Genomic DNA, 14,096 nt, shown 5'->3' on the forward strand with positions numbered 1-14,096 from the left:
TTTAGTAGAGATGGAGTTTCACCATGTTGGCCAAGCTGGTCTTGAATTCCTTACCTCTAATGATCTGCCCCCCTCGGCCTCCCAAAGTGTTGGGATTACAGGCACAAGCTGCCGTGCCCAGCCAAGTCTGTGAGCCTTTAAGGAGTAGGTCCTCAATAAGTGGAGGCAGAGTATTCTGTCATCACTACCATTCTTTGTTTGCTTCTCAGTACGTCTGAGTTAGGGATTGATGCATCAGCTCCAAGCCAACCCCCTTTACAGGTGAGAGGAAGCTGAGGCCCAATGGGTAGGTCTCATAGCTCCTGAGGCAGGGCCTGCGTTTCTCCAGGCTCTAAGTGGGGGACTGAAATGTGGCTGTGGCCTGAGCTGAGGGGCTCGTGCCATCACGGTGTCTCGGGGTGTTGGGGTAGACTGGGTTCTAGGTCCGCACTTTTTCCTGGAGGAGGAAGTAGCGCCTGAGAGGCCAAAGATGAGACCTGCAGGTTGTGTGGGGATTTGGGCCTCAGCCAAGGTCCCAGGGTTCACAGCAGGGAGTGGGTAAGCAGTGAATGAATGGAACCTGCCCATGAAGCACCTCCAGCTCCCAGTGCCTGCATTTGGGCAACATTTTACCCTTTGCACAGTAGACTTGTAGGTTGAGTGACTGCAAGGACAGTCCAGATCCGGAGGGCGTGGGTGAGGCTGGAAGCGGATTTGGTCCCAGGGCTTTGTGGGAAGGAGGAACCAGGACCCACTGCTGGTCTGTGCTTTGTACTGGGTTTTCTCTGGAGTCTAGTCCCCAGCTCCTCGGGGCACCAGGGGCAAGTGGACTGAGGGGTGTACTGCACTCCTCCACTCCCACAGACACACCCCCACTTGATAATACCTAAAGCCACACCTGAGGGCTGGGAGGCTTTTACCTTTCCCATCATTGGCCTCTGAGCTCAGACCTGGAGAAACTCTGGGGGCAGGTGGGTCAAGAGCCGACTCAGGAAGGACTGCAGAAAGGACGGTGTTTGATGGCTTTTCTCAGCTGAAAGGTGGCAAGACTATTCATGGGCAAGGACATGACTGGTGTGTGCACAGGGCAACAGGAGAGATGATTTTCTGTCCCCTCTGAACAGGCCTCCATGGCACATTGCTTTATTTTAAAGAGCTCTTCCTTCCCCAGCCTGGCCTAAGGAGGTGAGAGCAGCTGCAGTTCAGGAGTACATTCTGGCACCCCCTCCAGGGACTTGTGGCTGCTCCTTGGGTAGAAGTCCCGGAACATAAACACTGCCCCTTGCCAGGCATGTCTCAGGCCCCTTGGCTTCTCGAGCTCATGGGGCCTGCAGTGAATTTACAGGAAAGGAACCCGTGAGGGAAGTTGGGCTGACATGTCTTCACATTTCCTTCCGCACATGCTCAATGTTGTAAACAGTGTGTTCTTTTTGTTTGGAGACAGTCTGACTTTGTACCCCTAGGCTGGAGTGCAGTGGCACTATTTTGGCTCACTGTAACCTCTGCCTGCTGTGTTAAAGCAATTCTCCTGTCTCAGCCTCCCGAGTAGCTGCGATTACTGGTGTGTACCACGACACCCGGCTAATTTTTGTATTTTTAGTAGAGACAGGGTTTTGCCATGTTGGCCAGGCTGGTCTCGAATTCCTGACCTCAGGTGATCCACCTGCCTCGGCCTCCCAAAGTGCTGGGATTACAGGCATGGGCCATCACACCTAGCTATAAACAGTGTGTTCTGCTGTCCTTTTTGCTCAGTGTCAGGGTCCTGTGGGCTCACAGCCGCAGGTGCAGCTGCACACCCAGCCCGCTTAGTTCACGCACTCTGTTTCAAGGGATGCAATGTGGTCCCTCCTTGTTGTGCCTCAGCTGGCAATTTCTTATGGCTAGAATTCCCCAGTGTTTTGCTATGGTAAGCAGAGCTGTTGTGATACACTTGAACTTTGGTTTTCTTTTGGGTCATTTCCTTGGGAGCTTATCTTGGGGAGCAGAGGAGATAGGTAATTTATTGCCTTGTTTTGCACCCAGGCCTGATTTGCTGCCCTGCCTGCGCACCTTGTGCTGTGCATGTGGGTGGGAGAGGGGAAGGGAAATGTCACCAAATGCCAAGGGAGGAGGCTGGAGCTGTCTCTGGGAAAATAGGAGATGTGGAGAGGGGGTGCAGATCCCCAGTCCTGAGGTTGTGGGAGCCCCTGAAGGAGCGGTCGGGGGGTGGTTCCATCAGCGGGAGCAGGGTGGATGCAGGATTTCCTCCTGCTTAGCAGCTGTCGCACTACCCTCGGTTGCTTGAGAGCCCGGCCACCTGGCTGGGAACTATGCAGACAATGCAGACCTCAGTTGTCCACCGGCCCTGAGGAGGCAAGGCCTTGCCTGACTTGTTTTCCTCTCACCTTAGTCAATGCTGAGATTTCTCTGCAAGTTTCTTCACTCTCACTCAGTCAGCCTGTTTCAGGGGGTCTCCTCCTTCCTGCCCCTGAGGCTCACTGGGTCACCTTTAAACAAGGGGCATGCACAGGAGTGATGGAGCCCCCACTGGCCAGCAAGGCCCTTTGTTTCTCTGCAGGGCCTGCCTGGGGCCAGGCCACTGCCTCCACGCCCTGAGGCCCAAGGACAGTCGGTGCTGAGGTATACCTATGACTTTAGCTCAGTATCTGCCAGGATAGGACAGAGGGCACAGCTTCCCAGAAGTGCCCAGGCTCTTCCATGGGGATAGCACTAGGCTTCTCTGAGGGATGATTGCCCCATTTTACAGCTGGGGACGCCGAGGCTCAGCGTTCCCAATGAGTGTCAGATTTGAGATGGCAACCTAGGCCTGACTCCTGACCCCGCAGGAAGTGCTCCTGGGGCCTCTGTGCTCTGAGGGAGACAACTTGTTGGTGGGAACAGTCTGTCTAGGCAACCAGGTGAAGGCAGAACCAAGTGGGCAGAAGAGGGGCAGTGACAGGTCCCCACATCTGTCCATCTGCCTGTCTGCTATGGTTTTACCTGACCCAGGTCCTAAGGATGAGGAAAAGGAAGCTTCCTGAGGCTTCTGACGTGAGACCGCATTGGATGGCACTGGAAACTGAGCTGGGGGCTGGACTCATGCCTGTAATCCTAGCACTTTGGGAGGACAAGGCGGGCAGATCACCTGTGGTCAGGAATTCGAGACCAGCCTGACCAACATAATGAAATCCTGTCTCTACTGAAAATACAAAAATTAGCCAGGTGTGGTGGCAGTACCTGTAATCCCAGCTACTTTAGAGGCTGAGGCACAAGAATCGCTTGAACCCGGGAGGCAGAGGTTGCAGTGAGCTGGGCGCCACTGCATTCCAGCACTCCAGCCTAGGCAAGGGCGACAGAGCGAGACTCTGTCTCAAAAAAAAAAAAGAAGGCCGGGGGTGATGGCTCACACCTGTAATCCCAGCACTTTGGGAGGCCCAGGCGGGTGGATCACCTGAGGTCAGGAGTTTGAGATCAGCCTGACCAACATGGTAAAACCCTGTCTCTACTAAAAATGCAAAAATTAGCCAGGCATGGTGGTGGGTGCCTGTAATCCCAGCTACTTGGGAGGTTGAGGCAGGAGAATCTCTTGAACCTGGGAGGTGGAGGTTGCAGTGAGCCAAGATCGCACCACTGCCCTCCAGCCTGGGAGACAGAGTGAGACTCCGTCCCAAAAAAAGAAAAAAAAGAAAACTGAGCTGGGTGCCATGAGATGGAGCTGGCAGTTCTGCTGCCTTGGCATCTGTTCTAGCCAGCTGGGGATATAGGGGCTGCATTCAGACCCTTCCATTCCTTTAGCCTGGCATCTTCTCTGGCTGGCACACTGATCTGTGGCACATGGATGGTGGTGGGTGGGCTATCAGAGGGACTGTCCTTGTGGGCATCAGTCTGGGTCTCTGGTCTCAACCCCTTGTCCTTACCCTGAGAGACTTCTAGATGCCTCCCTCCCTGATCCTGCCCACAGTTCCCAAGCACCAGCGCTGTGTCAGGCCCCAGGACCCTGAAGGGCTCAGATACCACAGGGCTTCTGCTGTAAGTGATCAGTCTAGAGAGAAGAGTGTCATTAGTGAGGTGACCAGGATTGAGGGTGAGGGTGTTCCTGGTGACCATGGAGATGCCTTGGGGAAAGGACTCATTGAAGAAGTGACTTTTGAGCTGGGCTTTGTGTGATGAAAAGAAGTTCACTGGCCGGGCGCGATGGCTCACGCCTGTAATCCCAGCACTTTGGGAGGCCAAGGTGGGCGGATCACAAGGTCAGGAGATCAAGACCATCCTGGCTAACAGGGTGAAACCCCGTCTCTACTAAAAATACAAAAAATTAGCCGGGCATGGTGTCGGGTGCCTGTAGTCCCAGCTACTCTGGAGGCTGAGGCAGGAGAATGGCATGAGCCCAGCAGGCAGAGCTTGCAGTGAGCCAAGATCATGCCACTGCACTCCAGCATGGGCGACAGAGTGAGACTCCGTCTCAAAAAAAAAAAAAAGAAGTTCACCATGGTGAGGGCACGCAGTGGGGCTGTGTGTTCTGGGAGCACTGAGTGATGGCTGGGGTGAGAGAGATGTAAAAAGGTTAGGGTATGGATTCCTGGATGACAGAGGCAGGATGTTGATTACCCTCCTGGGTTTTGGTCCTGTCCTTCATGATATGGGGACCCCCCTAGCTTTGTTTAGCCAGTGGCAAGGTCAGTTGACTTTATACCTGGTGGTGCACCTCAGGATGAAAAGGGCTGGAGAGATCCCACTGTGTCTGCCAGAGCCCAGTTGGGCCTGGGGAAGGGGGACATGCCAGTGGTGGCTTGAAACTGGCATCTGGGGCCCCTCCGGGAGCTGTGTGATGCTAGGAAGCCAAGAAGATACATCTGGTACCATTCCCATGCCCTGAGGCTGAGAGACCACAGGCCGAGAGGGAGGGGTTTGCTGGGAGGGACCCGGCCCTCATCTGACACTGTGCTGCTTGCCTTTTAGTGTGCATGACCAACTGCCCAACGCTCATTGTCATGGTGGGCCTGCCCGCCAGGGGCAAGACCTACATCTCCAAGAAGCTGACTCGATACCTGAACTGGATTGGTGTGCCTACTCGGGGTGAGGCTTGGCCCCAGCTGTCCGAGGGGAGCTTTGTGGGGCATGGCGAAGAGAAGAGAGAAGGCCTATCCTCTGTTCTTTGGCCTGGGGGTGGATCAAGGTCAGGGTTGGTAGGGGTTGCTGTTGCTGTGAAAGCTGAGCCTCTCCTTTCCGCCAGAGTTCAATGTTGGCCAGTATCGCCGGGACATGGTAAAGACCTACAAATCTTTTGAATTTTTTCTCCCTGACAATGAAGAGGGCCTGAAAATCAGGAAGTAAGTATATGTGTTGGGTGTCGGGGGAGAGGTTGCTGGGGGACCCAGTGTGGAGAAAGCTAACACATTACCAACCATTTACTGAGAAGCCCCTGGAGTGGAGCTGCTGGTGAATGACTGAGCTACTCCTGAGCCCTGGGCTTGCCTGGCTCTGACGGCTGTGTGACAGAGCTGTGTGACAAGGCTGGTCTCTGGATCTCTCAGGATGTGGTGGGGGTGGGAGGTGATGGGTTTGGGGATGAGAAGAGAGGGTGTGTTGTGTGGCCTCCTGGTGGCTGGGCCATTCCTGCCCTGGGGTTAAGGAGCCCTTGGGAAGGACAGCCTGTGGGAGGGGAGGACAGAGCTTCAGGGAGGTGAGAGGGGCTCAGCCACACAGGTCATAGAAGCTGCTTCCTGGAGGTCATCCTCGCTCACCCCAGCGCCCCCGTGGGGATGCCTGCTGCTGGGTAAGAGAACCTGAGTGAGTACAGGCATACAGGCCTTAGGGATGGAGCTGGGGGCAGGGGACTTCCTCCCTTGCCCCAGGATAAGCTCTCTCCTGTGTATTTGGAGCATGTTTGCCCTGTGTTTGCTATGTTCTTGGTGTGTGATTGCTGGTGTGACTGGCTTTGCATTGACGTCTCCTAGGTGCTGCTGGGTGAGTCGTTCACACTTCTGCTGTTATTCCTGAGATAGAAATATGTATATGCTACCCCCACCCCCAACAACTTTCAGACTTGAACTGAGTCCTTTCGTCAAGGAACTGAGCAGCCATGCTGTGCTTTTCTCCGGAGGTGTTAGCTGGGGGCTTGAGAAGCCCCTTATCAACTTAGGGTGTCAGAGACTTGCTCTTGGCCCAGCCATCAGGATAGGGCAGTGAGCAGAGGTTGACCCAGCTCTAGTGACTTCCCCAAATCAAGCCTAGCCCCAGGCCAGAGGCTACCAGGCTGCCACTGGGGTCCACACTAGGCTACCTGTTCTTTATCTGGCCACCAGGGGGCAGGAACTCCCTGCTGTGGGTCTTGGACCTTCAGACCAGACACTGCCTTTGTTCTTGCATTGGTGTGGCCTGGCCAGGCTGTGGCACCAAGAAAGGAAGGGGAGGCTGACATTCAGGTTTCTGTGGCTAAATTGTGGATAAAAATCAAGGCTGGACCCTCTGGTTGTATTGAGTCAGATAAAAAGTAGGGGACTAATGTCTGAACCTGCCATGTGCTGGGTTCTTGATGCCCGTTGTCACCCCCCCTTTAACAGATGAGGAAACTGAGGCTCCGACAGGCCAGGAGTCTCACACAAAATAGCAAGTTTATATCAGCACCCAGACTTGAATCTAAGCCCATCTACTGCTAAAAAGTGTCCATCATTCCAATATTCCTCAATAGGTAGGTCAAGGAACATATAAAATGCAAATTTTATTTATTTTTTTAATTATTATTTTTTTCATGATGGAGTCTCACTCTGTCGCCCCGGCTGGAATGCAGTGGTGCAATCTCAGCTCACTGCAACCTCCGCCTCCTGGGTTCAAGCAGTTCTCCTGCCTTAGCCTCCCGAGTAGCTGGTACTACAGGTACATGTCACCATGCCTGGCTAATTTTTTTGTATTTTTAATAGAGACGGGGTTTCACCATGTTGGTCAGGCTGGTCTTGAACTCCTGACCTCAAATGATCCCCTCACCTTGACCTTCCAAAGTGCTGGGATTATAGGCGTGAGCCACCGTGCCTGACCTATTTTATTTTATTTTTTAATACCCCCACCAGATGCAAATTTTAAACAACCCCAAGCTGTGGATGCTGATAGCCTAGCCTGTCTCATCTTCCCAGCAGCTTCTGTGGTGGGTGGTGCCTCACTTTTCCAGATGCTGAGACCAAGGCCAGAAATTGATGGGGGTGCCTTGGGTCACTCAGGGTTTGAATTTGAAGTCTGTCCTGTCTGAATCCGTAGTGTTTGTGGGGAGAGTCTGCCAGCCGTTCCACTCTGGTTGTCCCCCTAAGGTAGGGATATTTCGGATTAATTCAAATGAAGAGACCTAGACTCAAGAGAGGTTGGGAAGCTAGTCCAGCATCACCCTGCGACAGAAGCTGGGGACAGGCTCGTTGCTGTCTTTCTGCAGGCATACCCTGTGGCTGCCCTAGAAACCCTCTCTCCTGTATCCGAATCCTGGCTCTGGCTGGGCCACAGGGTCCATTTCCTATTAACCAGCCCAAAATTTCCCAATTAGCAAAATAAAAGGACCAGAGTTTTTAAAGTGGAAAACCTGGGAAGAGACAGCTGTGTTTCCCAGAGGCCCAGTTACTCACACAATGTTGAGGTCCTTCTCTGACACTGGACACAGCAGAAGATCTAGAAAAGTGCATGCAAGGCCGGGTGCAGTGATTCACGCCTGTAATCCTAGCACGTTGGGAGACTGAGGTGGGTGGATCATTTGAGACCAGGAGTTTGAGACCAGCCTGATCAACATGGCAAAACCTCGTCTCTACTAAAATCACAAAAATTAGCCACATGTGGTGGCGCACACCTGTAATCCCAGCTACATCAGGAGGCTGAGGCATGAGAATTGCTTGAATCTGGGAGGTGGAGGTTGCAATGAGCCAAGATCGTGTCTCTGTGCTCCAGTCTGGGTGATAGAGCAAGACTGTGTCTCAAAAAAAAATGTATGCAAGGGCATGAGTACACATATTCTAAACAGGCACACTCATACTCCTGCACACAGTCCTATACCACACACAGGCCCCCATGCACACACACACGTGGGCACATGCACGCATGTGCATACCTCATAGGCACATATCTGGATATGCATATACCATATGTACAGGGTATATACACATGCATACCCCCTGTGTACACAGTCACATTATACATGAGGGTATATGTACATGTGTGAGCACCTACACATATAAATACTTGGGCTCACGTGAGCCACACGTGATTCAAGGGCCATTACACACATGCAGGCGCACATGTTCTCACCCTGTATATACATATACACCTGAGCAGGCTCATACATGGTGTGTTGGCATTCCCCAAGACTGCCCTCAGGTTCAGTGATTTGCTAGGGTGACTCCCAGGACTGGGCATATAGCTGGACTCATGGCTAAGACTTAGTACGGCAAAATGACACAAAGCAAAATCAGAAAGAGAAAAGGGGCCTGGGGTGAAGTCCAGAGGAAACCAGGAGCGAGCATCAAGATTCTCTCCCCATGGAGTCACACAGGATGCACTTAATTCCTCCTGCATTGAACTGTGACAACACGTGTGAAATGTTGTCTGCCAGGGAATTTCATCAGAGACTCAATGACCAAGGTTTTTATTGAGGGCTGGTCACATAAGCACCCTGTGCCTAGCATGTACCAAAATTCCAGACTCCAGAAGGAAAGCAGGTATTCAACATAAACCATGTTGTTTGTATAAACAGTCTATGCACAGTGAGCTCCTCTTATAATTCAGGGAAAGGTTTTTTTTTTTGAGACGGAGTCTCGCTCTGTCGCCCAGGCTGGAGGGCAGTGGCGCGATCTCAGCTCACTGCAAGCTCCGCCTCCCGGGTTTACGCCATTCTCCTGCCTCAGCCTCCCAAGTAGCTGGGACTACAGGCGCCCGCCACCACGCCCGGCTAATTTTGTTTTGTAGTTTTAGTAGAGACGGGGTTTCACAGTGTTAGCCAGGATGGCCTCGATCTCTTGACCTCGTGATCTGCCCGCCTCGGCCTCCCGAAGTGCTGGGATTACAGGCATGAGCCACCACGCCCGGCCAATTCAGGGAAAGTTTTATATCACTAGAGGGAACCATTTACCATCAATTTCCCCAATCCTGGCCAAAGGCCAACCTCACAAGCAGGCCTTTTGAAGGGGACCATTCTCACACCTGCTGTGTTAACTCTTCCACACACATGCAGTCACCCACTACACATGAAGGTGGTGCACACACATGCATACCTCAGAGGCACGTGTGTGGGCACATGCACACTTGTGCTCACCTGTATGCACATGTGGATCTGTGCACACGTACACACCAAGCGTGATCACATTTGTGCTCACACAGTCACATAGCACATGAAGAGATGTATACACACACACCACATGTACACACATGGGCACCCCCACATGCATACTCTGTATATGCTTGGACACACACACACACAAACTTATACACATGGGTGCATGCACACACATCCTGTGTGCACACAGGCAGGCACACTCATTCATACCTGTGCCCATTTAGTCACACACTGCACACAGGGATTGTGCACACTCGTGTGTGTGCATCTGTGCTCACACATGGGCCCAGGGAATGCTCACACAGGTACACTCACAGATTTACATGTACATATTTGGGCAAACACAATCACACATATCCACCCACACGTGTGGATTCATGCATATATGCATCTCTTCACCCCATTCGCACTTTGTCACACACACACACGTACACACGTGCACACGCGCACACACAGGCTCCCAGGCTCTTCCCTCAGCATCTCCACCTGGGGCCCTGAGGTATCTTCTGCATGGTGGTGTCATGGCCAGAGCAGCCCACAAAAGACATCTTAGCCCAGAACATGGGGGTCTAAGTGCAGGTGGTGAGAAATGTCCCCACCAATGCCAGTTACCTGGACTCTCAGAATTCAGATGTTTTTGGCATGAGGAAGAAAGCACCTTGAGGCTCTAACTGAAAGAACCGTTGGGGCAAAGAAATGGTTACAAGGGCTGGACATAGTAGCTCACGTGTGTAATCCCAATATTTTGGGAGGCTGTGGCGGGAGGATCACTGGAAGCCAGGAGTTAAAGACCAGCCTGGGGAACATAGTGAGACCCCGTCTCTTAAAAAGAAACAAAAGAAAAGAAAGGTCACAAGGAGGCATAAGAGTAGAGCTCTTTTCAGTGCCCTGGACTCAGCTCTACCACTGATTTTTCTGTGGTTTCCAGATCAGCTTCTGCCTCTGTATTTCAGGCATATTGTCCTGATGAGAGCTCTTTGACTTTGGCACGCTGGGAGTTTAAACACAAAATCCAAAGATCAGCAAAGTCAGGAGGGCTGCGCACTGTGGCTCATGCTTGTAATCCCAGGACTTGGGAGGCTGAGGAGGGTGGATCACTTGAGGTCAGGAGTTCAAGACCCACATGGCGAACATGGTGAAATCCCATCTCTACTGAAAATACAAAAAATTAGCTGGGTGTGGTGGCACATGCCTGTAATCCCAGCTACTCCGGAGGCTGAGGCAGGATAATTGCTTGAACCCAGGAGGTGGAGGTTGTAGTGAGCTGAGATCATGCCGCTGTACTCCAGTCTGGGCAACAAAGTGAGACTCTGTCTCAAAAAACAAAAATCAAAAACAAAAAAACACAAGGCTAGGAGATCTAGCTTTACCCTTACATAGAAAAAGGGAAGATAATAGATCAAAAGGTAATTTAGCTATCTCCAGACCTCATAGGAGAAATTCATAAGATAAGAACAGGCCGGGAGTGGTGGCTCATGCCTATAATCCCAGCGCTTTGGGAGACTGAGGCAGGTGGATCACGAGGTCAGGAGATCAAGGCCATCCTGGCTAACACAGTGAAACCCTGTCTCTACTAAAAATACAAAAAATTAGCTGGGCGTGGTGGCGGGCGCCTGTAGTCCTAGCTACTCGGGAGGCTGAGGCAGGAGAATGGTGTGAACCCGGGAGGTGGAGCTTGCAGTGAGCTGAGATCACGCCACTGCACTCCAGACTGGGAGAGAGAGTGAGACTCCGTCTCAAAAAAAAAAAAGATGAGAACAATCCTGGCTGGGCGCAGTGGCTCGCGCCTGTAATCCCAGCACTTTGGGAGACCAAAGTGGGCAGATCAGTTGAAGTCAGGAGTTTGAGACCAGCCTGGCTAACATGACGAAATCCCATCTCTACTGAAAATACAAAAATTAGCCAGATGTGGTGGCAAGCACCCATAATCCCTGGTACTTGGGTGGCTGAGGCACAAGAATTGCTTGAACCTGGGAGGCGGAGGTTACAGTGAGCTGAGATTGTACCACTGCATTCCAGCCTGGGCAACAGAGAGTAATACTCTGTCTCAAAAAAAACAAAACAAAACAAAAAAAAAAACAACCTTATGTGTCAATCCATTTTGCAGCAATAAATGAAAAAGCTGAAAACTTGTAAAGATTGTGTAAGCCTGGGCAACATAGCAAGACCCCATCTCTAAAATAAATTTAAAGATTAGCCAGGTGTGGTGGCATACCCCTGTAGTTTCAGCTAGCTACTCTGGAGGCTGAGGCAGGAAGACTGCTTGAGCCCAGGAGTTTGGGTTGCAGTGAGGCATGATCCCACTGCTGCACTCCAGCCTAGGTGGCAGAGTGAGACCTTATCTAAAAAAAAAAAAAAGATCTGAAAACTGTATAGTCAGTGTTCGGTCATAGGTGGGGGATTCCCATTCTGGAGGGTATGGATATGATAGAAGCAGAGATGCAGAACCCTCTCCCAGAAGGGGTGGTTTGGGGAATCTCTTTCAGGAAAGAAAGTTGAGCATTAAGCCTAACACTACCTGAGGGCCAGCACTAGCGTTCCTCCCATCCCCACCACCAACTCCTGACATGCACACCAGAAAACAGCTGCTTTTAAAAATGCTTATTTTGAAATACAAAAATTAGCTGGGTGTGGTGGTGCATGCCTGTAATCCCAGCTACTCAGTAGGCTGAGGCATGAAAATTGCTTGAAACTGGGCAGAAGTTGCACTGAGCCAAGATCGCGCCACTGCCCTCCAGCCTGGGTGACAGAGCGAGACTCAGCCCCCCCAAAAAAAGGAGGCCTATTTTGATAATCAGGGAAAATATATGACAATTAGAAATCGTGAATATGGCACAATGACAGCATGGATTTGCACACAATGAGAAGATAAGGGAAAATACAGAAACATAGTGCTTAAAAAATGTTGCTAATGGCCAAGAGTATATAGCCTTCCACCTCACAGAAGCAGAGTTAGCCAAATACTGAACATTATCCGGAGGAAAGAGAAGAGAAATTTTGAAAAGAGAGCAAGAGATCTTGGGACTGTTCCTTCTGTCATGTCTCCTCCTGTCGTGTGTCCCTGGCCACCCTCCTGCAGCCAGGGTCGGGTGCTGGGCTGACCCTGTGTTTTCTCTCCTGAAGGCAGTGTGCCCTGGCAGCTCTCCGTGACGTCCGGCGGTTCCTTAGTGAGGAGGGGGGACATGTGGCGGTGAGTGTGACACCCTAGTGACAGCTGGGAGTGACACATGGGAGCCCACCCACATCTGTGCCTTTGCTCATCGGGCATCTGGAGGGGAAGGCAGGGTGTGTGTGCCCCAGATGCCCTGGGTGCCAGCCCTTGGGAGGAAGTCTACAACGGCTATGCAGGAGGAAGCGAGAGACTGGATGTGGGCCAGGAGTTTCCCTCTGGGCATGTGGTGGCCACATTTGACCCTACAGGACTTCCTCTGGATACTTATATTGTTGGCCACCCCAGAAGTTACAGGTATCAGGTTGCTTAAGTCTTTAGTAAATGTGATTTCTCCTGGTGTGGAGAGAGTCCTGCCCAGCATTACTGGTTGTTGCAGGAACCCACCGAATCCTGGGTTAAGGGGATTCCACCTGTGTGTTGGCCCCCCTAGTCAGATGGAAGGGCGAAACAGGGTTGAGCTGGGGTGTCTGTGAGAAAGGGCTCTGCCCCAACCTTATATAGTCAAACACAGGGGCTGTTCTTTCCCTTCCTTTTTCTTCTTGGAGTCATGCCTTCTGGAGTTCTCTGTCCCCAGCTACAATCTGTGCCTGTAGCACAGCCATTGCCCTTCTCTCTCCTGGGTTGAATGTTCTGCCTATGGATCCCACATCATCTTCTCCTAGACTTACTGATTTGTTTCGTTGAAGCACATCCACCAGTAATTTCCTGAGAAAGGTGCTTGGGGAGGTAAATTGTGTGAGACCTTGCATGTCTGAAGTGTCTTTTTTTAATCCTCACATTTGATGGTTGGGTATAGAATTCTAGGTGGAAAGTGCTTTTCCCTTAGAACTTCTACAACAGGCCGGGCGCGGTGGCTCAAGCCTGTAATCCCAGCACTTTGGGAGGCCGAGACGGGCGGATCACGAGGTCAGGAGATCGAGACCATCCTGGCTAACACGGTGAAACCCCGTCTCTACTAAAAAAATACAAAAAACTAGCCGGGCGAGGTGGCGGGCGCCTGTAGTCCCAGCTACTGGGGAGGCTGAGGCAGGAGAATGGCGTAAACCCGGGAGGCAGAGCTTGCAGTGAGCTGAGATCCGGCCACTGCACTCCAGCCTGGGTGGCAGAGCAAGACTCCGTCTCAAACAAAACAAAACAAAACAACAACAACAAAAAAAACGGCTTAGACATGCTGGTGGGTGGGCCGCATCAGAGGATGCTTCTCAAAGAGCTCCAGATGGGTCAGTGCCCAGCTGGATGGGGTTGGGAAGGGGGCCTGGGCCTCCAGCTCTTCTTTATCAGCCAGCCAGTCTTCCCATTTCCTCCCCACCTTTGTCCCTTTTCTTAGCAATGGCGGCACACCCTCCTGAGTTCTCTGGTCCTGCGCAGGTGGTGTGATCTGGTTGGCGAGCACCTGTGTTTGGTTTCCTCCATGACTTTGAGTCCGTCACCTGTGGATCTATCTGACAGAATGTTGTAGATGCCTCCATCTCCTATCCTCTCTTTTTCTCTTTATCTTTCCGTTCCCATTTTACTGGGGTGTCAAGATGGAGTAGAAATAAAAGTAGGTTCAGTTCACCAGGTTTAACTGGTTTCACTGAAATTCCTGTTGGTCAAACACAAACTGAGTGCCCATATGTGCAGAGCAGCACTGAGTAGGTTCTTCTGTGCTGAGGGTCTGCT

The 14,096-nt window shown here is 51.7% G+C and overlaps 1 protein-coding gene across 4 annotated transcripts in view; it reads left to right on the top strand.

Moving 5' to 3' along the window:
- The window catches only part of PFKFB4 (6-phosphofructo-2-kinase/fructose-2,6-biphosphatase 4), a 40,441-nt gene that overhangs the window by 6,608 nt on the left and 19,737 nt on the right, over positions 1 to 14,096 (top strand). For all 4 annotated transcript variants that reach the window (XR_004052889.1, XM_030915756.1, XM_010370372.2 and 1 more), the window contains exons 2-4: positions 4,918 to 5,034; positions 5,192 to 5,288; positions 12,386 to 12,452. Coding sequence is in view for 3 of the 4 variants with exons in the window: in XM_030915756.1 (XP_030771616.1) it covers positions 4,918 to 5,034; positions 5,192 to 5,288; positions 12,386 to 12,452 (281 nt within the window). In the remaining variant the exon portion in view is untranslated. The remainder of the gene's footprint in view (positions 1 to 4,917; positions 5,035 to 5,191; positions 5,289 to 12,385; positions 12,453 to 14,096) is intronic.

The sequence above is a fragment of the Rhinopithecus roxellana genome, chromosome 1, assembly GCF_007565055.1.
Source record: "Rhinopithecus roxellana isolate Shanxi Qingling chromosome 1, ASM756505v1, whole genome shotgun sequence".
NCBI classification, from domain to species: domain Eukaryota; kingdom Metazoa; phylum Chordata; class Mammalia; order Primates; family Cercopithecidae; genus Rhinopithecus; species Rhinopithecus roxellana.